Source organism: Bombina bombina, chromosome 4 (genome assembly GCF_027579735.1).
Source record: "Bombina bombina isolate aBomBom1 chromosome 4, aBomBom1.pri, whole genome shotgun sequence".
NCBI classification, from domain to species: Eukaryota; Metazoa; Chordata; class Amphibia; order Anura; family Bombinatoridae; genus Bombina; species Bombina bombina.
Genome location: NC_069502.1, coordinates 862,064,002 through 862,091,270, shown reverse-complemented (window position 1 = coordinate 862,091,270; position 27,269 = coordinate 862,064,002). Strand labels below are relative to the sequence as shown.

Here is a 27,269-nt window from a genome sequence, read left to right as displayed (position 1 = left end):
ATAAAGCTGTTTAATAACTAGAGATTATGTTTAACGTTTTTGCTGGAATGTAAAATCGTTTTCATTTGCTGAGGTACTGTGTGAATAAATGTTTGGGCACTATTTTTCCACTTGGCAGTTGCTTAATCTGTTTTTCTGACAGTTTCTGTTCTCCCTCACTGCTGTGTGTGAGGGGGAGGGGCCGTTTTTTGGCGCTTTTACTATGCATCAAATATTTCAGTCAGCAACTCATTGTATTCCCTGCATGATCCGGTTCATCTCTACAGAGCTCAGGGGTCTTCAAAACTTATTTTGAGGGAGGTAATTTCTCTCAGCAGAGCTGTGAGAATTATAGTTTGACTGAGATAAAAAACGTTTATTCTGTAATTTGTTTCCTGCTTTCAGAATTTGTTATCTTTGCTAATGGGATTAAACCTTTGCTAAAGTTGTGTTGTTTACAAGGATTGAGGCTATAACTGTTTCAATTTATTAATTTTCAACTGTCATAGATCTTCTGTGCTTCTTAAAGGCACAGTACGTTTTAATATTATTCTAATTGAATTGTATTTCCAAGTTGCAAGTTTATTTGCTAGTGTGTTAAACATGTCTGATTCAGAGGATGATACCTGTGTCATTTGTTGCAATGCCAAAGTGGAGCCCAATAGAAATTTATGTACTAACTGTATTGATGCTACTTTAAATAAAAGTCAATCTGTACAAATTGAACAAATTTCACCAAACAACGAGGGGAGAGTTATGCCGACTAACTCGCCTCACGTGTCAGTACCTACATCTCCCGCTCAGAGGGAGGTGCGTGATATTGTAGCGCCGAGTACATCTGGGCGGCCATTACAAATCACATTACAGGATATGGCTACTGTTATGACTGAGGTTTTGGCTAAATTACCAGAACTAAGAGGTAAGCGTGATCACTCTGGGGTGAGAACAGAGTGCGCTGATAATATTAGGGCCATGTCAGACACTGCGTCACAGGTGGCAGAACATGAGGACGGAGAACTTCATTCTGTGGGTGACGGTTCTGATCCAAACAGACTGGATTCAGATATTTCAAATTTTAAATTTAAACTGGAAAACCTCCGTGTATTACTAGGGGAGGTGTTAGCGGCTCTGAATGATTGTAACACAGTTGCAATACCAGAGAAAATGGGTAGGTTGGATAAATATTTTGCGGTACCGACGAGTACTGAGGTTTTTCCTATACCTAAGAGACTTACTGAAATTGTTACTAAGGAGTGGGATAGACCCGGTGTGCCGTTCTCTATTGGAAAAATGTTTCCAATAGACGCCACCACAAGGGACTTATGGCAAACGGTCCCTAAGGTGGAGGGAGCAGTTTCTACCTTAGCTAAGCGTACCACTATCCCGGTGGAGGATAGCTGTGCTTTTTCAGATCCAATGGATAAAAAGTTAGAGGGTTACCTTAAGAAAATGTTTGTTCAACAAGGTTTTATATTGCAACCCCTTGCATGCATTGCGCCGATCTCGGCTGCAGCGGCATTCTGGATTGAGTCTCTGGAAGAGAACATTGGTTCAGCTACTCTGGACGACATTACGGACAGGCTTAGAGTCCTTAAACTAGCTAATTCATTCATTTCGGAGGCCGTAGTACATCTTACTAAACTTACGGCGAAGAATTCAGGATTCGCCATTCAGGCACGCAGGGCGCTGTGGCTAAAATCCTGGTCAGCTGATGTTACTTCTAAGTCTAAATTGCTTAATATACCTTTCAAAGGGCAGACCTTATTCGGGCCCGGGTTGAAAGAGATTATCGCTGACATTACAGGAGGTAAAGGCCATGCCCTGCCTCAGGACAAAGCCAAAGCCAAGACTAGACAGTCTAATTTTCGTTCCTTTCGTAATTTCAAAGCAGGAGCAGCATCAACTTCCTCTGCACCAAAACAGGAAGGAGCTGTTGCTCGCTACAGACAAGGCTGGAAACCTAACCAGTCCTGGAACAAGGGCAAGCAGACTAGGAAACCTGCTGCTGCCCCTAAAACAGCATGAATTGAGGGCCCCCGATCCGGGATCGGATCTAGTGGGGGGCAGACTTTCTCTCTTCGCCCAGGCTTGGGCAAGAGATGTTCAGGATCCCTGGGCGCTAGAGATAATATCTCAGGGATACCTTCTGGACTTCAAATACTCTCCTCCAAGAGAGAGATTTCATCTGTCAAGATTGTCAACAATCCAGACAAAGAAAGAGGCGTTTCTACGCTGCGTACAAGAGCTCTTGTTAATGGGAGTAATCCATCCAGTTCCACGATCGGAACAGGGACAGGGGTTTTACTCAAATCTGTTTGTGGTTCCCAAAAAAGAGGGAACTTTCAGACCAATCCTGGACTTAAAGATCCTAAACAAATTCCTAAGAGTTCCATCGTTCAAGATGGAGACTATTCGGACAATTTTACCTATGATCCAAGAGGGTCAATACATGACCACTGTAGATTTAAAAGATGCTTACCTTCACATACCGATTCACAAAGATCATTATCGGTACCTAAGGTTTGCCTTCCTAGACAGGCATTACCAGTTTGTGGCTCTTCCATTCGGATTGGCTACAGCTCCAAGAATCTTCACAAAGGTTCTGGGTGCTCTTCTGGCGGTACTAAGACCGCGGGGAATCTCGGTAGCTCCATACCTAGACGACATTCTGATACAAGCTTCAAGCTTTCAAACTGCCAAGTCTCATACAGAGTTAGTGCTGGCATTTCTAAGGTCACATGGATGGAAGGTGAACGAAAAGAAAAGTTCACTCGTTCCACTCACAAGAGTTCCCTTCCTGGGGACTCTTATAGATTCTGTAGAAATGAAGATTTACCTGACAGAGGACAGGCTAACAAGACTTCAAAGTGCTTGCCGCACCCTTCATTCCATTCAACACCCGTCAGTGGCTCAATGCATGGAGGTAATCGGCTTAATGGTAGCGGCAATGGACATAGTACCCTTTGCACGCTTACACCTCAGACCACTGCAACTGTGCATGCTAAGTCAGTGGAATGGGGATTACTCAGACTTATCCCCTTCTCTGAATCTGGATCAAGAGACCAGAAATTCTCTTCTATGGTGGCTTTCTCGGCCACATCTGTCCAGGGGGATGCCATTCAGCAGACCAGACTGGACAATTGTAACAACAGACGCCAGCCTTCTAGGTTGGGGTGCCGTCTGGAATTCTCTGAAGGCTCAGGGACAATGGAGTCAGGAGGAGAGTCTCCTGCCAATAAACATTCTGGAATTGAGAGCAGTTCTCAATGCCCTCCTGGCTTGGCCCCAGTTGACAACTCGGGGGTTCATCAGGTTTCAGTCGGACAACATCACGACTGTAGCTTACATCAACCATCAGGGAGGGACAAGAAGCTCCCTAGCTATGATGGAAGTATCAAAGATAATTTGCTGGGCAGAGTCTCACTCTTGCCACCTGTCAGCAATCCACATCCCGGGAGTGGAGAACTGGGAGGCGGATTTCTTAAGTCGTCAGACTTTTCATCCGGGGGAGTGGGAACTTCATCCGGAGGTCTTTGCCCAAATACTTCGACGTTGGGGCAAACCAGAGATAGATCTCATGGCGTCTCGACAGAACGCCAAGCTTCCTCGTTACGGGTCCAGATCCAGGGATCCAGGAGCAGTCCTGATAGATGCTCTGACAGCACCTTGGGACTTCAGGATGGCTTACGTGTTTCCACCCTTCCCGTTGCTTCCTCGATTGATTGCCAGAATCAAACAAGAGAGAGCATCAGTGATTCTAATAGCACCTGCGTGGCCACGCAGGACTTGGTATGCAGACCTGGTGGACATGTCATCCTGTCCACCTTGGTCTCTACCTCTGAAACAGGACCTTCTGATACAAGGTCCCTTCAAACATCAAAATCTAACTTCTCTGAAGCTGACTGCTTGGAAATTGAACGCTTGATTTTATCAAGACGTGGATTTTCTGAGTCAGTTATTGATACCTTAATACAGGCTAGGAAACCTGTTACCAGAAAGATTTACCATAAGATATGGCGTAAATACCTATATTGGTGTGAATCCAAAGGTTACTCTTGGAGTAAGGTTAGGATTCCTAGGATATTGTCTTTTCTACAAGAAGGTTTAGAAAAGGGTTTATCTGCTAGTTCATTAAAGGGACAGATCTCAGCTCTGTCCATTCTGTTACACAAACGTCTGTCAGAAGTTCCTGACGTCCAGGCTTTTTGTCAGGCTTTGGCCAGAATTAAGCCTGTGTTTAAAACTGTTGCTCCACCATGGAGTTTAAACCTTGTTCTTAATGTTTTACAGGGCGTTCCGTTTGAACCCCTTCATTCCATTGATATAAAGTTGTTATCTTGGAAAGTTCTATTTTTAATGGCTATTTCCTCGGCTCGAAGAGTCTCTGAATTATCAGCCTTACATTGTGATTCTCCTTATTTGATTTTTCATTCGGATAAGGTAGTCCTGCGTACTAAACCTGGGTTCTTACCTAAGGTAGTTACTAACAGGAATATCAATCAAGAGATTGTTGTTCCTTCTTTATGCCCAAATCCTTCTTCAAAGAAGGAACGTCTACTGCACAACCTGGATGTAGTCCGTGCTCTAAAATTTTACTTACAGGCAACTAAGGAATTTCGACAAACGTCTTCTCTGTTTGTCATTTACTCTGGGCAGAGGAGAGGTCAAAAAGCTTCCGCTACCTCTCTTTCTTTTTGGCTTCGTAGCATAATTCGTTTAGCTTATGAGACTGCTGGACAGCAGCCTCCTGAAAGAATTACAGCTCATTCTACTAGAGCTGTGGCTTCCACTTGGGCCTTCAAGAATGAGGCCTCTGTTGAACAGATTTGCAAGGCTGCAACTTGGTCTTCGCTTCATACTTTTTCCAAATTTTACAAATTTGACACTTTTGCTTCATCGGAGGCTATTTTTGGGAGAAAGGTTCTTCAGGCAGTGGTTCCTTCTGTATAAAGAGCCTGCCTATCCCTCCCGTCATCCGTGTACTTTTGCTTTGGTATTGGTATCCCAGAAGTAATGATGACCCGTGGACTGATCACACTTAACAGAAGAAAACATAATTTATGCTTACCTGATAAATTCCTTTCTTCTGTAGTGTGATCAGTCCACGGCCCGCCCTGTTTTTTAAGGCAGGTAAATATTTTTTAATTTATACTCCAGTCACCACTTCACCCTTGGCTTTTCCTTTCTCGTTGGTCCTTGGTCGAATGACTGGGAGTGACGTAGAGGGGAGGAGCTATATGCAGCTCTGCTGGGTGAATCCTCTTGCACTTCCTGTTGGGGAGGAGTAATATCCCAGAAGTAATGATGACCCGTGGACTGATCACACTACAGAAGAAAGGAATTTATCAGGTAAGCATAAATTATGTTATATATGTGTGTGTGTGTGTGTGTATATGTGTGTGTGTGTATATATATATATATATTGCATATATACTGTATGTATGTATATATATATATATATATATATATATATAAAGCAGGTCTTACAGATAAGAGCATGCTAAATAAAGTAGTTACATAACTAATAAAATAGACTTACCAAGTGCCAACATACCAAATGAGTCACTTCTCACATAAGTTGTACTAAATATCTTTGCCACATACTGTTTATTATTAGTAGTAGGGTAATTAACTAGTACATGCAAGAGTTATAAATAAATATAAGATCAAGTAAGTAAAATAAAAAGGGAACTCACATTTGCCATTTCGCTCAATTCAGGTAAGGAGCATTTAAGAGCTTGAATCACAAGCTCTCCAGAACTATAAACTAATTTAAAGTGACCCAAAGATAAATATCTGCATATCGCAGCTATAAAGATTCAAACATTTTACTTATCAGTATAATTGACATTAAAGTAAAAGATCATAAAAATGCATTTAGAACATAACATTACTGCTTAATAATGCTAGATAGGATGTAAATTATTATCATAATCCCCATGGCAGAACATTCTGTGATCTGAGATGTCATCACAGAAAATGCAGCATGTCTGCAGAAAGACATGCAGTAACTGTTAGTGCTTTTGCTTTGCAGTGCTGTTCTCTTCAAACAGTGCTGTGCCCTGGCTGTACTAAGTATTCCTTAACAAATTGCAGCCAGAGCAAAGTGCTGTTTGAAGAGAACAGTCCGATACAGAGCAGCAGTCAATAACGCTATGACTCCTAAATGTAATACATTCTTGTGAATTATGCTTCTTTTCATTACTACATTTTTACCTTTATAATTGTGTGACTTTAGGCCAAGAGCAAAGGAAACAAATCTGCAGCTAATTTGAAATGCAATATATTATAAAACTTTAACGGTTGAAATATAATTTCAAAATGACCTGCAGAAAATTTTCACTAAAGAAAAAATTTAATTGCAGAAAGTGAAAAAAAGTTATACCTCTAGGATCATAATATGCACAGGTAAACTAGTTTAGTCTCTGATCTTAAGGCAGGATGCAGAGTCACTATATGTATTCAGATCTTCGGATTATCATTAAACCACTGAAACCATAGTGCCCAGTAAAATCAGAGTTTCATATTTAAGAGAGATTACAGGCAAATATCCAGAGGGGAAAATATAGAAGATAGCTGTCACCCCACTCCCGCTCTCACCATAGGGACCTGGTACTGATAAGACAATCGATTAGCAGTCCATTGATCGGTTTTCCCCTGGGGGTACCAAATTAAGCACTGCTGAAATAGTCCCTCCATGTGCCAAGTGGGGGATAAACTCCGGTCTTGGTATCATCACTGACCTCAGAACACAGGTTTAGGATGCAGAGTTTGTCTAGGGCAGCCTGTAGTGTATTCTACTACAAGTGTACGATTTTTTCTCTGAATAGTCGTTGGCAACGCTTCCATAGGGGTCTCAACAGGCTCTAGATTCACAAGCTGCAAATCCTTTCACACAGCTCGCTGAAAAACTGCGTGGACTCCCATTACATCTCCTGATTCAAGTACAGTAGAGCTTTCAATTGAGATTCAAGAATATGGCATCAACTCCTGATAGCCAGACCTGGAGTGTGTTGTTCCACTTAGGCAAGTCCCATTCGTCCTGATCAGGGCAGCCCTGTCTGAACTAGTCTTGCAGATGTGCAGTTCGGTATCTTCATAGAAGCTGCCTTCACTAAGACCTTGTGCCCACTCTGAGTCCACTGGATAAAAAGTACACAGTAAACAAATTAAAGCCTCAGAAAACTATAATTATCTATACTGGGACCTGGAGCTTCTTCATGATGCATCCTGCCGGATGAGCTCTTCGCTCGTCCCCTTTTTACATTTTATTGTAATCTTAAGTTTTTAAAAGAAACCATTGAGACTGTAAATAGTGATTCTTGCATTTTTTTATTTCAGTTGAAAATGATGCTAAGATTTCATGTTACATGGGACAAACAGAAGATCAGTGTCTAAGAAATATAACAGTAGCTGCAGAGCAGGAACTATGTGCCAATATAAGTACAGGTGAGTGTATGTGTGTGACGTGTCTGAGGAATATAGGGCACAAGTGAGTGTACATGTGTGATGTGTCTGAGGGATACAGGGCACAAGTGAGTGTATGTGTGTGATGTGTCTGAGGGATACAGGGCACAGGTGAGTGTACATGTGTGATGTGCCTCAGGGATACAGGGCACAAGTGAGTGTACATGTGTGATGTGCCTCAGGGATACAGGGCACAAGTGAGTGTATATGTGTGATGTGTCTGAGGGATACAGGGCACAAGTGAGTGTATATGTGTGATGTGTCTGAGGGATACAGGGCACAAGTGAGTGTATATGTGTGATGTGTCTGAGGGATACAGGGCACAAGTGAGTGTACATGTGTGTTGTGTCTGAGGGATACAGGGCACAAGTGAGTGTATATGTCTGATGTGTCTGAGGGAAGCAGGGCACAAGTGAGTGTATATGTCTGATGTGTCTGAGGGATACAGGGCACAGGTGAGTGTGTGTGATGTGTCTGAGGGAAGTAGTGCACATGTGAGTGTGTGTGTGACATGTCTGTGGGAAGTAGGGCACAAGTGAGTGTATGTGTGTGACGTTCCGGAGGGAAGCAGGACACATGTGATTATACGTCTGTGATACGTCTAAGGGACGCAGGGCACAGGTGAGTGTATGTGTGTGACATTCTTATTGGGAAGTAGGGCACAGGTCAGTGTACATGTATGACGTGTCTGTGGGAAGGAGGAGATAGATGTGTGTATGTGTAGGACATATCGAAGGAATGCAGTATACGTGTGTGACACTTGAGAGGGACGTTGTGTCTTGTCTGGTAGGAAACAGTGCACAAATAGTTTGTGTGCAACGTGTGAGGTTTGCAGGGCACAGGTGTACGTGTGACGTGTATGTTCACTAATAAAGTTTATTTTACATATTATATATTACCTTTTATATAAAATGATTATTTGATCTTCATTACAAGTACAAAATATATAGCATAAATGCAACATTTAAAAAAAATTAAATTGAATGTTTTGTGCACATAAGCAATAAGCATTTAAAGGGACACTCAATTCAAAATAAACTTTTATGATGAAAGAGCATGCAGTTTTAAGACCCTTTCCAATTTACTTCCAACTTTATCAAATTTTGCAGTATTTTTATATACACACTTTCTGGGGAAAAAGCTCTTACTGAGCATGTGCACAAGCTCACAGGTTATACGTATACTAGTATAAAAAAGTTAAATGCAGAAAAGTTAATGTACCACAAGAAAGAACATTCAAAAGACCAGGTAACAGCACGTGCTGTTACCTGGTCTATTGAATGTTCCTTCTTGTGGTACATTCACATTTCTGCATTTAACTTTTTTATAGATGTTGTTTTCTGTACTTAAGGTGAGAAAACCTCTTTTCCTTCCTAAGATAGGGAGAGTCCACGGCTTCATTCCTTACTGTTGGGAAATACAAGACCTGGCCACCAGGAGGAGGCAAAGACACCCTAGCCAAAGGCTAAATATCCCTCCCACTTCCTCATTACACCAGTCATTCTTTGCCTTTCGTCATGATAGGAGGTGGCAGAGAAGTGTCAGAAGATTCGGAGAGTCCTGAAAAAAGGGTATCTGCCCTTTGAAATAGGACTGGAGTGTTAAGTAGTCATGTCAATCTCTCAGTGAGAGTATTGATGAAAGTTAGAGTCTGGAGATGCAGGGAAAGTTTTTCTGCAAAACCATCCAGACTACTGCTAACAGCTCCTAAGCAATCAGTGTTGATGAGTTTCACTGCCTGCTTTCTTTCACTCAAGTCCATGTCAGGAGCGCTGCTATTAGACTGTCACAATTGAGAGGCTGTGTTCTGTTCCACATCATGGATCCTGGAAGTAAGATTGTTTCAATTTTGTACACATAAAACTATATAACAGGGTCACAGTGTGGCTCCTTTATACCTTGATAGGATCCAGGGTTAATATCCTCTGAGGGGGGTTTATTGAACAGTTGGGGTTAATTAATCAGTGTATTAATTATTTACATGCTGCTTTTGTGTAATTTTATTTTCTGGGCTCCTAGACTGTGTGTGTTTTTGGAAGGAACAAACAGGTTTCACTTTCATTTTTTGAAAGTGTTGCACAGCTCCTATTAACTTGCTGTACTTTTCATAGCATGTGGTCTATGTTCATTTCCTCCATTCCGGCTGAGACTTCAAGCTGAGGAGAGCATTTCCTCTGTTAACTGTCTGGGTCTAGGAGGTGGTGAGTTCCCCAGCCATTGGGAGTATATAAAAAAAAAAGTTTCCATCTAAAGGGGAGGAGAGTCCACGTCTTCATTCATTACTGTTGGGAATTTAGAACCTGTCCACCAGGAGGAGGCAAAGACACCCCAGCCAAAGGCTTAAATACCTTCCCCACTTCCCTCATCCCCCAGTCATTCTTTGCCATTCGTCACAGGAGGATGGCAGAGAAGTGCCGAAGATTCGGAGTAGTCTCTTATGGAGGGTAGTACTCTTCACATTGGGACTGGAGTTTTAAGTAGTTCTGTCAGCCTCTCAGTGAGAGCCTGGGTGAAAGTTAGAGTCTGAAGATGCAGGGAGAGTCTTTCTGCGAAACCATCCCGACTCATATTAACAGCTCCACTAGCAATCAGCGTTGATGAGTTTCGCTGCCTGCTTTCTACACTCAAGTCCATGTCAGGAACGAGGCTACTAACCTGTCACACTTGAAGGGCTGTGTTCCTGTTCCATGGCGTAGATTCTGGTAAGATTGTTTCATTTTTTATTACATAATGATGACACGGAAGATAGGGTCACAGTGTGACGCCTTTTATCTTTAAAGAATCAAGGATTAATATTCCTGAAAAGGGGATTATTGAACAGTGGGGGTTTATACATGATATTGTTTATTGTGTCATTGCTCCGTTATGTGCGAGATGAGGCTCTGGCAATGTGTGAAACTTCAGGTTACTTACAGGGGTATTGCGTGGCTCTTTTTGGCGCGTTTTTCTTTTTAGTGCAGGGGCGGCCCTGCCAGGCATTCCATGTAAACGGCTATCCCTCTTCCTCTGTTGATCAGTGGCACAGGAGACAAAACGGTTTCTGTAGTCCGGGTCAGATGAGGCGGTGAGTGCCCCAGCCATTGGAGGTATAAAGGTGCCTATTTATTAAGTTAATCTAGTCCGTAATAAAAACGCAAGCTATGGAGGACTCTGATGCGTTAAAGGATTCTCCCTCATTTCTGTGTTTATTGTGAGGAGGTTCTGGTAGATTTGCCTGCTCAATTATGTTTCACATGCCTTGATAAAGTTACGACATCTTAATGTAAACGAATGTCTAGTACTACTGAGCCATCCACCTCTGAGGGTTCCCCGTCCCGTGAGGTGCGTTCCCTGCTTTCATCTCCGATTGTACATGCAGGGCCCCCGAGTCCAACCGTTACTCCTTCGGGAGAGATTCGTTGGCCGCCAGACTTTGCGGACCAACTGGAAATGGCAGTTTCGAAAGTGATCCATGCCTTACCACGTTCTGCTAAGCGCAAGCATAGGGTGTATTATGGCGGCCCGGCCCAGGGGTTGTCTATGCCGATGGAAATTCCAGAAGCTTTATACTATGACGAGGCCCACTCCGACTCTTCGGAGGATACTCCTTTTGGGTCGGAGTCCGTGTCATCTAAACCTCCAGCTGCGGAGGAGCCTGATTTTAGGTTTAGGATAGAGAATTTGCGCCTTTTGCTGAAGCAGGTGCTTGCTACTCTGGAGGTTCTGGGAACCTAAGCTTCCGGAGGAACCTTCGATTCCTAAGCTTGATAAAGTATACGAGGATAGGGTAGTACCTCAGACCTTCCCGGTTCCCGTTTAGATGGCTAATATTATTAAGAATGAATGGGAGCGATTAGGTTCTTCCTTTTCCCCTTCTTCTTTCTTTAAGAAACTGTTCCCTGTTCCGGACTCTCGACTTGAGCTGTGGGAAACTGTCCCTGAGGTGGATAGTGCTATCTCCACGCTCGCAAAGCGGACAACTATTTCCCTCGAGGATAGTTCGACTTTAAAGAGCCCATGGATAAAAAGTTGGAAAACATGCTAAGGAAGATGTTTAAGCACACAGGGTTTGTTTTTCAGCTGGCATCAGCTGTAGCCGCGGTTGCCAGAGCTGCGACAAATTGGTGTGAATCCCTCTGTGAAATGGTTGAGGGGGAGACTTCCATCGACGAGATACAGGATAAGATTAAGGCGCTGAAGGTCGCCAATTCTTTCATCTGTGATGCCAATATGCAAATTATTCACCTGAACGCTAAGGTGTCAGGTTTTTCCATTTTTAACTCGCAGGGCTCTGTGGCTAAAGTCTTGGTCTGCGGACATGACCTCTAATTCGAGGCTGTTGTCCCTGCCTTTTCAAGGAAAGATTCTGTTTGGTCCATGATTGGATTCGATCATATCCATGGTTACGGGAGGCAAGGGAGCTTTCGTACCGCAGGATAAGAAGACTAAGCCTAAAGTATCTACTTTTTGTCCCTTTTGTGCGGAGAAGGCCCAGCGCCAGCAGCCCATCGCAAAAGCGTACCAGTCCAAGGGAACTTGTAAGCCGGCTCAATCTTGGAACAAGTCTAAGCACAGCAAGAAGCCTGCCAAGACAAAATCGGCATGAAGGCGCGGCCCCCGACCGGTCTCCGGACCAAGTAGGGGGCACATTATCTTTCTTCTCAGAAGCTTGGTTGCAGAATGTTCAGGACCCTTGGGTTCTGGAAGTTGTCGCCCATGGTTACAGGATAGGGTTCAGATCCCATCAACCAGGGGCAGATTCTGTCAAACCTGTCTTCAAGACCAGAAAATAGAGAGGCCTTTCTAGAGTGTGTGAGGGATCTCTCCTCTTTCTGTGTTATCTTACCAGTACCCCAAGCAGAAAGGGGTCTAGGGTACTATTCAAATCTTTTTGTGATTCCAAAGAAGGAGGGCACGTTCTGCCCGATTCTGGACCTAAAGTGTTTAAACAGGTTTCTGAGTGTTCCATTGTTCAAAATGGAAACGATCAGATCTATTTTGCCCCTAGTTCAAGAGGGACAGTTTATGACGACTATAGACTTGAAGGACATGTGCCAATTCACAGGGACCACTTCAAGTTCCTAAGATTTACGTTTCTGGACCAACACTTCCAGTTTGTGGCCCTTCCCTTTGGTCTGGCGATGGCCCCGAGAGTCTTCATGAAGGTTCTGGGGAGCGCTACTTGCAGTGGCCAGATCCAAAGGCATTGCTGTGGCGCCCTATCTGGACGACATCCTAGTCTAGGCATCAATGGCTCAGTCTCGCAGAGGATCATTCGAGGGCTCTTCTTCTTTTTCTCCAATTTCACGGTTGTAAGATCAACTCAGGAAAGAGTTCCCTGGTTCCGAACATCAGGGTGGAGTTCCTGGGCACGATAATAGACTCTATGTCCATGAAAATATTTGTCACAGACCATCGATGCAGGAAGATTGCGTCCTCTTGTCTTGCCCTTCAGTCCTCCTCAAGCCCCTCGGTGGCTCAGTGTATGGAGGTGAACGGACTCATGGTTTCCAGCATAAACGTCATTCGCCAGGTTCCATCTCAGGCCTCTTCAATTGTGCATGTTGAGACAGTGGAACGGCAATCACTCAGATCTATCACAGCGGATATCCATGTATGCTCGGACTCAGATCTCCCTCTCTTGGTGGATCCGTCCAGAGCAACTGTCCATGGGGACATCCTTCTTGAGACCGTCCTGGGAGATTGTGACAACAGACGCAAGTCTGACAGGATAGGGAGCTGTTTGGGGTGCCAGGATGGCACAAGGATGGACCCGGGAGGAGTCTCTCCTTCCAATAAATATTCTGGAACTCCGAGCATTCTTCAATGCTCTGAAGGCATGGCCTACTCTGGGGTTGTTCAGCTTCATCAGATTCCAGACCGACAACATTACTTCGGTGGCTTACATCAACCATCAGGGGGGTACAAGGAGCTCCCTAGCCATGATGAAGGTGTTTTGGATCTTGGAGTGGGCGGAGTCCCACAGCTGCTCGTTCTCAGTGATTCACATTCCAGGTGTGGACAACTGGGAAGCGGACTTTCTCAGCCGGCAATCCTTTTATTCAGGGGAATAGTCTCTTCAGCCCAAGGTGTTTGCGGAGATTTGTCTCAGATGGGGAACGCCGGAGATAGATTTCATGGCATTCAGACTCAATTGCAAGCTAACCCGATACGGGTCGAGGTCCAGGGATCCCCAGGCAGAGCTGATAGATGCCTTAGCGGTGCCTTGGGGGTTCAGCCTAACTTACATTTTTCCACCGTTACCACTTCTACCTCGTGTAGTGGCACGCATCAAACAGGAGCTAGCTTCGGCCATTCTAATTGCTTCATCATGGCCGCGGATCTGGTGGGGATGTCATCCTTTCCGCTGTGGAGGTTACCCTGTCGCAGGGATCTGCTGGAACAGGGTCCTTTTCTACATCAAAATCTTGATTCTCTGAGGCTGACTGCATGGAGATTGAATGCCTAGTCTTGGCCAAGAGAGGCTTTTCTGAAAGTGTGATTGATACTCTGATTCAGGCAAGGAAGTCACTCGTCGCATCTACCATAATGTGTGGAGGACTTACTTGTCCTGGTGTGAGAGGCATGGATATCCTTGGCACAAGGTGAAGGTATCCAGGATTCTGTCCTTTCTAAAAGAAGGTTTGGAGAAGGGTCTAGCTGCCAGTTCCTTAGGGACAGATTATCAGTCTTGTTGCATAGGAGACTCGCTGAGCTCCCTGACATTTAATTTTTTGTTCAGGCTCTCTCTAGAATCAGGCCTGTCTTTAGACAGTCTGCTCCCCCATGGAGCTTAAATTTGGTCCTTAAGGTATTGCAGAAGGTTCCGTTTGAGCCTATGCATTCCATTGACATTAAGATTCTGTCCTGGAAGGTTCTCTATCTGTTCGCTATTGCATCGGCACTAAGAGTATCTGAACTGGCTGCCTTGCAATGTGAGCATCCTTATCTGGTTTTTCATTCAGATAAGGCTGTGCTTCACACTGCTTTGGGGTTTCTTCCCAAGGTGGTGTCTAACCATAACATTAATCAGAAAATAGTTGTTCCTTCTTTGTGTCCTAACCCTTCTTCTAAGGAAAGGTTACTTCATAACTTGGACATGGTTCGTGACTTAAAGTTCTATCTTCAGGCTACAAAGGATTTCAGACTGTCTACATCTCTTTTTTTGGTGTATTCAGGGAAGTACAAGGGGCAGAAGGCCTCTTCTACTTCTTTGTCCTTTTGGTTGAGGAGCTTGATTCACTTGGCCTATGAGAGAGCCTCCTCAGACGACCATGGCTCATTCAACTAGAGCTGTGGCTTCGTCTTGAGCCTTCAAGAATGAGGCCTCTATGGAGCAAATTTGTAAGGCGGCTACCTGGTCCTCCTTACACACTTTTACAAAGTATTACAAGTTTGAAGTTTTTGCTTCTGCGGAAACTGTTTTTGGGAGAAAGATTTTGCAGGCCATGGTGCCCTCAGATTAGGGTCCACCTTTTACCCTCCCGGTTTCATTCAGTGTCCTCTAGAGCTTGGGTATATGTTTCCCAACAGTAATGAATGAAGCCGTGGACTCTCCTCCCCTGATGGAAAACATAAATTATGCTTACCGTATAATTTCATTTCCATCGTGGGGAGGAGAGTCCATGGCTCCCGCCCCCGTATCTCCAATGGGCGGACCTAAATTTTATTAATCTTCTGGCACCATTTATACCCTGATATTTCTCCTACTGTTCCTTGTTCCCTCTGGGGGATGAGGGAAGTGGGGGAGGTATTTAAGTCTTTGGCTGGGGTGTCTTTGCCTCCTCCTGGTGGCCAGGTTCTGAATTCCCAACAGTAATGAATGAAGCCGTGGACTCTCCTCCCCACGATGCAAATGAAATTATCAGGTAAGCATAATTTGTTTTTGTATTTTCTGTTCTTCTGCGGGTATAACCTGAGCTATGGAATACTCGGACATGTTAGAAGGTACTTCTTCTGTACTAAATCATATCTATATTTATATTGTGAGGAGGCCATGGTTTTCCCGCCCACTCAATTATGTTCCACATGCCTTAACACCATTTTAAAGTCTAAGAAGTGAGACAAGCCTGCTAAGGCTATTAGTCCCTCTGAGCCGTCTACCTCTCAGGACTCGGCATCCCGTGAGATTACTACCCTTGCTACATTATCCACTCCCACATGCAGTTTCCCTGTAGCACATCTAATCCTCTATCCGGAGGGGGCCTCCTTCCTGCTGACTTTGCCGCACAGTTACAAAAGGCGGTGTCTGCGGCCCTCAGTGCATTACCTCGCTCTAACAAACGCAAGAGAAAAGTTAAACATAGCTCTCCTGACCCGGAGTCATCTAAATATTTATCAGATTTAGCTATTATGTCCTAGTTATTCGATGATGAGTTATCCTCTGTAGCTTCAGAGGGTGAACTTTCTGGGTCGGATTCCTTAGCGTCTAAGCCTCCTGCTGCGGAGGAACCGTCCTTTAGATTTAAAATTGAGAACTTGCATTTTTTTATTAAAGGAGGTTCCAGAGGCCACACTGCCTGAAGAACCTATGATACCTAAATTAGACAGAGTTTACGAAGACAGGAAATTTCCTTTGACTTTTCCTGTGTCGGTTAAAATGGTGAACATTTTTAACAATGAATGGGAAAGATTTGGATCTTCCTTTTACTCTTGTCTACTTTTAAAAAGTTGTCCCCGGTCCCGGACTCTCAACTGGACTTGTGGGGCTCCATTCCTAAAGTGGATGGTGCTATCTCTACAATTTCTAAACTTGAGGATAGTACTTCGTTCAGAGAGCCAATGGATAAGAAAATGGAAACCTTTCTGAGAAAGATGTTTCAACATACAGGATTTTTATTTCAACCGGAGGCTGCAGTTGCTGGAGCAGCTACCTACTAATGCGACTCTTTGTTGGAACTCATTGAGGTGGAGTCTGCCCTCGAGGATATTTAAGACAGAATGAAAGCTCTGAGAATTGCTAAATCCAATCCACAGGAAACACTTTCAGTTACTGAGGTTTGCATTCTTGGATCAGCACTTCCAGTTAATTGCCCTTCCGTGTGCCTAGCTACTGCTCCTAGAAAACTTATGAAGGTTCTGGGGGCTCTTCTAGCCGTTGCCAGAACTCAGGGTATTACAGTAGCCCCATACTTGGACGATATTCTGGTGCAAGCACCATCTTGTCATCTTATGGAAGAATATTTGGAGTCCCTTCTCAGTCTTCTTCGATCACATGGATGGAAGATAGACTTGAAAAAGAGTTCTCTTATCCCAAGTACCAGGGTGAAATTTCTGGGTTCTATAATAGATTCCATATTTATGAGGATATTTCTAACAGACCAGAGACGTTGCAAGCTAACTTCGGCATGTCTTGCCCTTTTCGGACGTCCTTAAGTCCCTCTGTGGCTCAGTGTATGGAGGTGATTGGTCTCATGGTGTACTGCGTGGACATCATTCCTTTTGCCAGGTTCCGTCTCAGACCTTTACAACTGTGAATGCTGGGACAGTGGAACAGAGGTCATTCTGATCAGTCTCTACAGATTGTATAGACAGCTGATCGAGAGAATCGCTCTCTTGGTGGCTCTGTCCAGATCATCTTTCCGAGGGACGTGCTTCTTAAGACCATCCTGGGAGATTCTGACTACGGACACAAGCCTATCCGGATGGGGAGCTGTTTGGGATGCCAGGAAGGCACAGGGGTTGTGGACTCAGGAGGAGTCCTCCCGATTAATTTTGGAACTACGGACAATCTTCAATGCCTCGAAGGCTTGGCCACTTCTGGGTTCGTCTTAGTTTCAGATTCCAATCAGATAATATATTCTTGGTGGCTTACATCGACCATCAGGGGGGAACAAGAAGTTGCTTGGCGATGATGGGAGTATCTCAGATTCTGGAGTGGGTGGAGGCCCACAGCTGTTTGCTGTCAGTGATCCACATTCCGGGTGTGGCAACTGGGAGGTGGATTTTCTCAGCAGGCAATCCTTCCACCCAGGGGAATGGTCTCTCCATCCGAAGCTGGAGATAGTTCTCATGGTATCACATCTCAATACCAAGCTTCCCTGGTATGGGCCGAGGTCGAGGGATCCCCAAGTGGATCTAATAGATGCACTAGCAGTGCCCTGGAGGTTCAAACTCATATATCTTTTTCTTCCATTACCACTTCTTCTTCGAGTGGTGGCCCGCATCAAGCAGGAGCGGGTATCAGTAATCCTGATTGCTCCATCTTGGCCACGAAGGACGTGGTTTGCGGATCTAGTGGAGATGTCCTCATCTCCTCCGTGGAAATTACCTTGTCGCAGAGACCTGCTGTTACAAGGTCCATTTGTTCATCAAAATCTAGATTTTCCGAGGCTCACTGCGTGGAGATTGAACACCTAGACCTAGATTTGGAGTTTGGCGGTAGCCGTGAAAACCAGCGTTAGAGGCTCCTAACGCTGGTTTTAGGCTACCGCCGGTATTTTGAGTCACTCAAAATAGGGTCTAACGCTCACTTTTCAGCCGCGACTTTTCCATACCGCAGATCCCCTTACGTCAATTGCGTATCCTATCTTTTCAATGGGATCTTTCTAACTCCGGTATTTAGAGTCGTTTCTGAAGTGAGCGTTAGACATCTAACGACAAAACTCCAGCCGCAGGAAAAAAGTCAGTAGTTAAGAGCTTTCTGGGCTAACGCCGGTTCATAAAGCTCTTAACTACTGTACTCTAAAGTACACTAACATCCATAAACTACCTATGTACCCCTAAACCGAGGTCCCCCCACATCGCCGACACTCGAATACATTTTTTTAACCCCTAATCTGCCGACCGCCACCTACGTTATCCTTATGTACCCCTAATCTGCTCCCCCTAACACCGCCGACCCCTGTATTATATTTATTAACCCCTAATCTGCCCCCCACAAAGTCGCCGCCAGCTACCTACAATAATTAACCCCTAATCTGCCGACCGCAAAGCGCCGCCACCTACATTATAGCTATGTACCCCTAATCTGCTGCCCCTAACACCGCCGACCCCTATATTATATTTATTAACCCCTAATCTGCCCCCCTCAACGTCGCCTCCACCTGCCTACACTTATTAACCCCTAATCTGCCGAGCGGACCTGAGCGCTACTATAATAAAGTTATTAACCCCTAATCCGCCTCACTAACCCTATAATAAATAGTATTAACCCCTAATCTGCCCTCCCTAACATCGCCGACACCTAACTTCAATTATTAACCCCTAATCTGCCGACCGGAGCTCACCGCTATTCTAATAAATGTATTAACCCCTAAAGCTAAGTCTAACACTAACACCCCCCTAACTTAAATATAATTTTATTCTAACGAAATAAATTAACTCTTATTAAATAAATTATTCCTATTTAAAGCTAAATACTTACCTGTAAAATAAATCCTAATATAGCTACAATATAAATTATAATTACATTGTAGCTATTTTAGGATTAATATTTATTTTACAGGCAACTTTGTAATTATTTTAACCAGGTACAATAGCTATTAAATAGTTAAGAACTATTTAATAGTTACCTAGTTAAAATAATAACAAAATTACCTGTAAAATAAATCCTAACCTAAGTTACAATTAAACCTAACACTATACTATCATTAAATTAATTAAATAAAATACCTACAATTACCTACAATTAAACCTAACACTACACTATCAATAAATTAATTAAATACAATTCCTACAAATAACTACAATGAAATAAACTATCTAAAGTACAAAAAATAAAAAAGAACTAAGTTACAAAAAATAAAAAAATATTTACAAACATAAGAAAAATATTACAACAATTTTAAACTAATTACACCTACTCTAAGCCCCCTAATAAAATAACAAAGACCCCCAAAATAACAAAATGCCCTACCCTATTCTAAATTACTAAAGTTCAAAGCTCTTTTACCTTACCAGCCCTGAACAGGGCCCTTTGCGGGGCATGCCCCAAGAAGTTCAGTTCTTTTGCCTGTAAAAAAAAACATACAATACCCCCCCCCAACATTACAACCCACCACCCACATACCCCTAATCTAACCCAAACCCCCCTTAAATAAACCTAACACTAAGCCCCTGAAGATCTTCCTACCTTGTCTTCACCCTACCAGGTTCACCGATCCGTCCTGAAGAGCTCCTCCGATGTCCTGATCCAAGCCCAAGCGGGGGGCTGAAGAGGTCCATGATACGGCTGAAGTCTTCATCCAAGCGGGAGCTGAAGAGGTCCATGATCCGGATGAAGTCTTCATCCAAGCGGGAGCTGAAGAGGTCCATGATCCGGATGAAGTCTTCTATCAACGGCATCTTCAATCTTCTTTCTTCCGGATCCATCTTGCAGACCTCCGACGCGGAACATCCTCTTCTCCCGACGCCTACTAGCCGAATGACGGTTCCTTTAAGGGACGTCATCCAAGATGGCGTCCCTCGAATTCCGATTGGCTGATAGGATTCTATCAGCCAATCGGAATTAAGGTAGGAATATTCTGATTGGCAATCCTATCAGCCAATCGGAATTCGAGGGACGCCATCTTGGATGACGTCCCTTAAAGGAACCGTCATTCGGCTAGTAGGCGTCGGGAGAAGAGGATGTTCCGCGTCGGAGGTCTGCAAGATGGATCCGGAAGAAAGAAGATTGAAGATGCCGTTGATAGAAGACTTCATCCGGATCATGGACCTCTTCAGCTCCCGCTTGGATGAAGACTTCATCCGGATCATGGACCTCTTCAGCTCCCGCTTGGATGAAGACTTCAGCCGGATCATGGACCTCTTCAGCCCCCCGCTTGGGCTTGGATCAGGACATCGGAGGAGCTCTTCAGGACGGATCGGTGAACCTGGTAGGGTGAAGACAAGGTAGCAAGATCTTCAGGGGCTTAGTGTTAGGTTTATTTAAGGGGGGTTTGGGTTAGATTAGGGGTATGTGGGTGGTGGGTTGTAATGTTGGGGGGGGGTATTGTATGTTTTTTTTTACAGGCAAAAGAGCTGAACTTCTTGGGGCATGCCCCGCAAAGGGCCCTGTTCAGGGCTGGTAAGGTAAAAGAGCTTTGAAATGTAGTAATTTAGAATAGGGTAGGGCATTTTGTTATTTTGGGGGTCTTTGTTATTTTATTAGGGGGCTTAGAGTAGGTGTAATTAGTTTAAAATTGTTGTAATATTTTTCTTATGTTTGTAAATATTTTTTTATTTTTTGTAACAGTTCTTTTTTATTTTTTGTACTTTAGATAGTTTATTTCATTGTATTTAATTAATTTATTGATAGTGTAGTGTTAGGTTTAATTGTAGGTAATTGTAGGTATTTTATTTAATTAATTTAATGATAGTATAGTGTTAGGTTTAATTGTAACTTAGGTTAGGATTTATTTTACAGGTAATTTTGTTATTATTTTAACTAGGTAACTATTAAATAGTTCTTAACTATTTAATAGCTATTGTACCTGGTTAAAATAATTACAAAGTTGCCTGTAAAATAAATATTAATCCTAAAATAGCTACAATGTAATTATAATTTATATTGTAGCTATATTAGGATTTATTTTACAGGTAAGTATTTAGCTTTAAATAGGAATAATTTATTTAATAAGAGTTAATTTATTTCGTTAGAATAAAATTATATTTAAGTTAGGGGGGTGTTAGTGTTAGGGTTAGACTTAGCTTTAGGGGTTAATACATTTATTAGAATAGCGGTGAGCTCCGGTCGGCAGATTAGGGGTTAATGTTTGAAGTTAGGTGTCGGCGATGTTAGGGAGGGCAGATTAGGGGTTAATACTATTTATTATAGGGTTAGTGAGGCAGATTAGGGGTTAATAACTTTATTATAGTAGCGCTCAGGTCCGCTCGGCAGATTAGGGGTTAATAAGTTTAGGCAGGTGGAGGCGACGTTGTGGGGGGCAGATTAGGGGTTAATAAATATAATATAGGGGTCGGCGGTGTTAGGGGAAGCAGATTAGGGGTACATAGGGATAACGTAGGTTGCGGCGGTGTACGGAGCGGCAGATTAGGGGTTAAAAATAATATGCAGGGGTCAGCGATAGCGGGGGCGGCAGATTAGGGGTTAATAAGTGTAAGGTTAGGGGTGTTTAGACTCGGGGTACATGTTAGGGTGTTAGGTGCAGACGTAGGAAGTGTTTCCCCATAGCAAACAATGGGGCTGCGTTAGGAGCTGAACGCGGCTTTTTTGCAGGTGTTAGGTTTTTTTTCAGCTCAAACTGACCCATTGTTTCCTATGGGGGAATCGTGCACGAGCACGTTTTTGAGGCTGGCCGCTTGCGTAAGCAACTCTGGTATCGAGAGTTGAAGCTGCGTTAAAAATGCTCTACGCTCCTTTTTTGGAGCCTAACGCAGCCTTTTTGTGGACTCTCAATACCAGAGTTATTTTTATGGTGCGGCCAGAAAAAAGCCGGCGTTAGTTTTTCGGGTCGTTACCGACAAAACTCCAAATCTAGCCGCTAGTCTTAAGTAAGAGAGGTTTCTCTAAGAGTGTTATTGATACTCTTTTATTCATGCTCGTAAACCAGTTACTCAGCGTATCTACCACAAAGGGTGGAGGACCTACTTATTCTGGTGTGAAGAGCGTGGCGTTTCCTGGCAGAGTTAAGGTTGCCAGGATCTTATCTTTTCTCCAGGATGATGTGAAGAAATGAGGGTTGGCGCTGACTATAAATATGCCTAGTGGAAAGAAACTCCTCCTCCTCAGTAGTTTATGTGAAAACAGAGATGTACAAATGGAAAAAAACACTGGCGCTATAAGGAATAAGCTAGGATTTATACTACCTATTCAATGTAAAAACTTATCTAAGTATAATGTGTAAGCAGTTTAGCTGGGTGAAAAAACGTGATATAGTCTCTATGAGATAAGCTAGACTCAATGCATAATATGTAAATAAAGAAATATATAAAGTGAATCTATAGATGTGTGACACAACTATATGTGTTCAAAAAACAGGTCTGTATATACAAACGATATATAAATGGTGTCCGTTATAAAAGAAAAATAAGGAGGTGATAGATTAAATATAGTCTTATTTAATAACCTTTAAAACATTTAAAACGAATACATATGAATTAAAACATAGGGACGTCTCCCTGTAGGAACTTAGCATATATGTTTTTAGGCAGTCTATTTGCCTTTAAAGAAGTAGGGCAATAAGAAAAACTGGATAAATATTGCCACTCTTTGATGTGCAACAGTCACAGTATATAAACCGTAAGGTACCTTACAAATGTCCGTTGAAAATTGGAGTCACCTCTGAGCTGATGTGACGCTTCTTTAAGCGTCTGTATGTGTTGAATTCTTTTGCGGCTTGATACAGAACCGCAAGCCTCAGATGCTATTGGCAGTTGAGAGTCACACCCCTCTTTTGATAGGCTGTGAGGGTACACGCTGGATTCTATGCGTGTAAGTATGCTAAACGCTCTTGAAGAGAAATTTAGAAGCAGCTGTAATTCTTCTGCTTAAACAAGCTTGAGCATAAAAACTTGCAATATTTGGAGTCCGCTGTAATTGCGGTGATGAAGTTTGCACTTAGTCGTTTGCTGTTCAGATCCCTGGTCCTCAAGGTGGCTTTTTCTCCTAAATCGTAGAAATTATAGAGTCCACTGGAGGGGCTGGATCGCAGCTTTTAAGTGTAAAACAAATGTAGATGTGTCCAAATGATGAAGTTGATGGACTGGAGAAGGTCCTTTCTGCTAGTTCCCTGAGAGAACAGATTTCATCCCTGTCGGTTTTATTGCACAAGAGGCTGGCTGAGCTTCTAGACGTGCAGTCCTTTGTTAAGGCTCTGATTAGGATCAGACCTGTGTTTAGATCTGGTGCTCCTCATTGGAGCCTAAATCTTGTTCTTTGTGTTTTGCAACAGGCTCCGTTTGAGCCTCTGCAGTCCGTTGACATTAAATTGTTATCTTGGAAGGTTCTCTTTTTAATGGCTATTGCCTCTGCGCGCAGAGTTTCTGAGATCTCTGCTTTGCGATGTGAGTTCCCTTATCTGATTTTTCATGCAGATAAGGCAGTTTTACGTACTAAATTAGGTTTTCTTCCTAAGGTTGTGTCAGATCGCAACATCAATCAAGAGATTGTGGTTCCTTCCTTGTGTCCTGATCCTTCTTCATCGAAGGAATGTTTACTTCACCATTTGGATGTGGTTCGCACCTTGAAGTTCTTTCTTCAGGATACTAAGGAGTTTAGACGATCTTCCTCTTTGTTATCTATTCAGGGAAGCGTAAGGGGAAGAAGGCTACTTCGACTTCCCTATCTTTTTGGTTAAGGAGTGTCATCCGCTTAGCTTACGAGATAGCAGGACATCATCCTCCTGAGAGGATAACGGCTCATTCAACTAGAGAAGTAACTTCCTCTTGGGCCTTTAAGAACGAGGCCTCTATGGATCCGATTTATAAGGCGGCTACCTGGTCCTCTTTACATACTCTAATTTTTACTAGTTTGATGTTTTTGCTTCGGCTAAGGCAGCTTTCAGGAGAAAAGTTTTGCAGTCTGTGGTGCCCTTAGAATAGGGTCCGCCTCTTCATTTTTGTTCCCTCCAGTTATTCATTCAGTGTCCTCTGGAGCTTGGGTATAGTTTTCCCAACAGTAAGGAATGAAGGCGTGGACTCTCCCTATCTTAGGAAGGAAAACATAATTTATGTGTACCAGATAAATTAATTTCCTTCCGGATAGGAAGTCCATGGCCCCCGCCCGTTTTTTCTTGTCTAAGGGTGGCCCCCTATTATTTATCTTATTCTTCTGGCACCATGTATACCCTGATATTTATCCTACTTTTCCTTGTTCCCTCGGCAGAATGACTGGGGTAATGAGGAAGTGGGAGGGATATTTAAGCCTTTGACTGTGGTGTCTCTGCCTCCTCCTGGTGGCCAGGTGTTGTATTTCCCAACAGTAAGGAATGAAGCCATGGACTCTCCCAATCCGGAAGGAAAGGAATTTATCTGGTAAGCATAAATTATGTTTTTTTGTTTTCTTTTTTATGCTAGTCTATGATTGGCTGATATCTGTCACATCTGGCAGGGAGTGGAAAAAATGCAAAAAAAAAATACTGCATATTTGAAATTCAGAGTAGGTGTTATTGTCTTTTTTTATTATGCATTAGTTAATTATGTAATTGTACTGTATTTAGTGGCCCTTTAATTTGCATATTAACCCTCTTTCCTGTGATTTAAATGCTCTTAGCCTTTTTTAAGTTAACTCATTCACTGTGGTGCTTTGATGTTATTTTAGAGATTTGTCACAAGTTGATATGCTTTTGGTTTAGCTGAATTGGGGTCTTTAAGCCTTTTCAGCTAAATAATCTTCATTATCTATATGGTATAAAAGAATTGCCTGAGTAACACAGCTGGCTTGGGAGCTGCTGATTATCCCAGAAGGTGTAGTTGATACGTGAGTGATATTCTTCTCTCTGATGAAGATTTTTTTTATATTGCTTTGATATACTACACCACCTGGGGCCATTTTATTTGTTTTTGTTGTTCTAGAGTCATCCTTGTTTTAACCACAAACACACAATTAGTAGTTATAAAGATCAGTTTATGGGTTGAAATAATTGTATTACCAAAAGTTTCTGTGAACATTATTTTAAAAGGACTAGATACATTAGGTAGGAAAACATTAATTTCTATTTTTTCTCAGAAAATGTCCCTAACGTCCAGTAAACTGCCCTTAAGCCTTAGCATGGAAGCGGTGAAAAGGTCTAGTTGTCACAGTGTCTACTTCAAGTGTAGGGAACTGACTAAATCAGAACAGTTTCTTCTACAAGATATGACGAGTCCACGGATTTCATCCTTACTTGTGGGATATTAACCTCCTGCTAGCAGGAAGTGGCAAAGAGCACCACAGCAGAGCTGTATATATAGCTCCTCCCTTCCCTCCACCTCCAGTCATTCTCTTTTCCTGTGTTAGTACTAGGAAGAGGTAAAGTGAGGTGTTAGTTTAAGATTCTTCAATCAAGAAGTTTTTTATTTTAAAATGGTGCCAGTGAGTACTATTTTTCTCAGGGGGAAATCGTCAGTCTATTACTTCTCAAGAGGAGTGGAGACATCTTCTTTTCTGCCCTGATGTGTATGATCTTAACAAACATTATCTAAGATCCATGATGGTTCCCACAGCAGCTGAAGGTAGTGTAAGAAGATCTTCATTGTGGAGAACGGTGTCTTGCTACAAGCAGCATTGAGGTATGTTCAGTCTTTTGTTTCTGGGGAGACTTGATGCATCAGAACAGGCTGACATTTTTCCCTATGTGGGGAAGGGTAAGCGGTATACACTATATGAAAGGAAATGGTGTACCTGGAATTCCTTTATATTATTTGCCAAAGTATGTATATATATCTTTGAGGCTTATTTAGGGCTGGACGCTGGGAGTTGCAGTTTGCTTAAGGGCTGTTAACTTTATCACTGGCCTAAGGGAGTGCAGTGTTACGATGTTTGCTGTATATATAAGAGGGCACATGGCTTTATTTTTTTCTCTTACAAGTCGACATGTTGTTTTTACTTGTGACCCATGCGGGTCTTATTCAGGATTAGAGTAACGCCCACGGTGGGCGGGGGGCCTATTTTCGCGCGCTCAGACGCGCAGTAGCATCCAGATTGCATAGCAAGCAGAGGCTGGGGTTCTGGTGGGGCCTAAGTTGTCTCGGCCTATCAAAGGGTTTTTCAAACTTCAGGCTACAGCAAGTGTATTCCGGGGGCAGGTAGGCGCCACAGCTCTGGTGCAGGGGCCAAATTAAAATAATAAATACATTTATAAATTGTTTTCTTACATATCTAAGCAAGTAGATGCAATACTAATAGAGTATTTTGGGCACTTTAAAATAAACACGTTTTTGCAGATATCAGAAAAATAGTTGCGCTTTTAAAATTTAAAGGCACAGTACAGTTTTTTTTTTTGCATTAGCATTTTTGCATACAATTTGAATCGGAGCTCAATATTTTAAGCAAAGTACGACTATTGTTAATATTGCTAGTCTTTTTAACATGTCTGGCACTGAGGAGGAAACTCCTTGCTCCATGTGGTTAGATGCCACTGTTGCGATCTGACACAACCTTAGGAAGAAAACCTAATTTAGTACGTAAAACTGCCTTATCTGCATGAAAAATCAGATAAGGGAACTCACATCGCAAAGCAGAGATCTCAGAAACTCTGCGCGCAGAGGCAATTGCAGGCGACTAAGGATTTCCGTCAATCATCTTCATTATTCATAGTTTTTTCTGGAAAGCATAGGGGTCAGAAAGCTACGGCTACCTCTCTTTCTTTTTTGGCTAAAGAGTATAATCCGTCTGGCGTATGAGACTGCTGGACAGCAGCCTCCTGAAAGAATTACGGCTCATTCTTCTAGGGCTGTGGCTTCCTCGTGGGCATTCAAAAACGATGCTTCTGTTGAACAGATTTGCAAGGCTGCAACTTGGTCGTCTCTTCACACTTTTTCCAAATTTTCCAAATTTGATACTTTTGCTTCTTCTGAGGCTGGTTTTGGGAGAAAGGTTCTTCAAGCAGTGGTGCCTTCCGTTTAGGTTCCTGTCTTGTCCCTCCCTTTCATCCGTGTCCTGTAGCTTTGGTATTGTATCCCACAAGTAAGGATGAAATCCGTGGACTCGTCATATCTTGTAGAAGAAAAGGAAATTTATGCTTACCTTATAAATTTATTTCTTCCACGATATGACGAGTCCACGGCCCACCCTGTCGTTTTTAAGACAGGTATATATTATATTTTAGTTAAACTTCAGTCACCTCTGCACCTTTGGCTTTTCCTTTGTCTTCCTAACTTCGGTCGAATGACTGGAGATGGCGGGAAGGGAGGAGCTATATATACAGCTCTGCTGTGGTGCTCTTTTCCACTTCCTGCTAGCAGGAGGTTAATATCCCACAAGT

At 43.0% G+C, this 27,269-nt stretch overlaps 1 protein-coding gene across 1 annotated transcript in view; it reads left to right on the top strand.

The window, feature by feature from the left end:
- The window catches only part of LOC128658002 (uncharacterized), a 149,397-nt gene that overhangs the window by 50,229 nt on the left and 71,899 nt on the right, over window positions 1–27,269 (top strand). Inside the window, exon 6 of the mRNA XM_053712442.1 lies at window positions 7,321–7,428. Within this exon, the coding sequence (XP_053568417.1) occupies window positions 7,321–7,428 (108 nt within the window). The remainder of the gene's footprint in view (window positions 1–7,320; window positions 7,429–27,269) is intronic.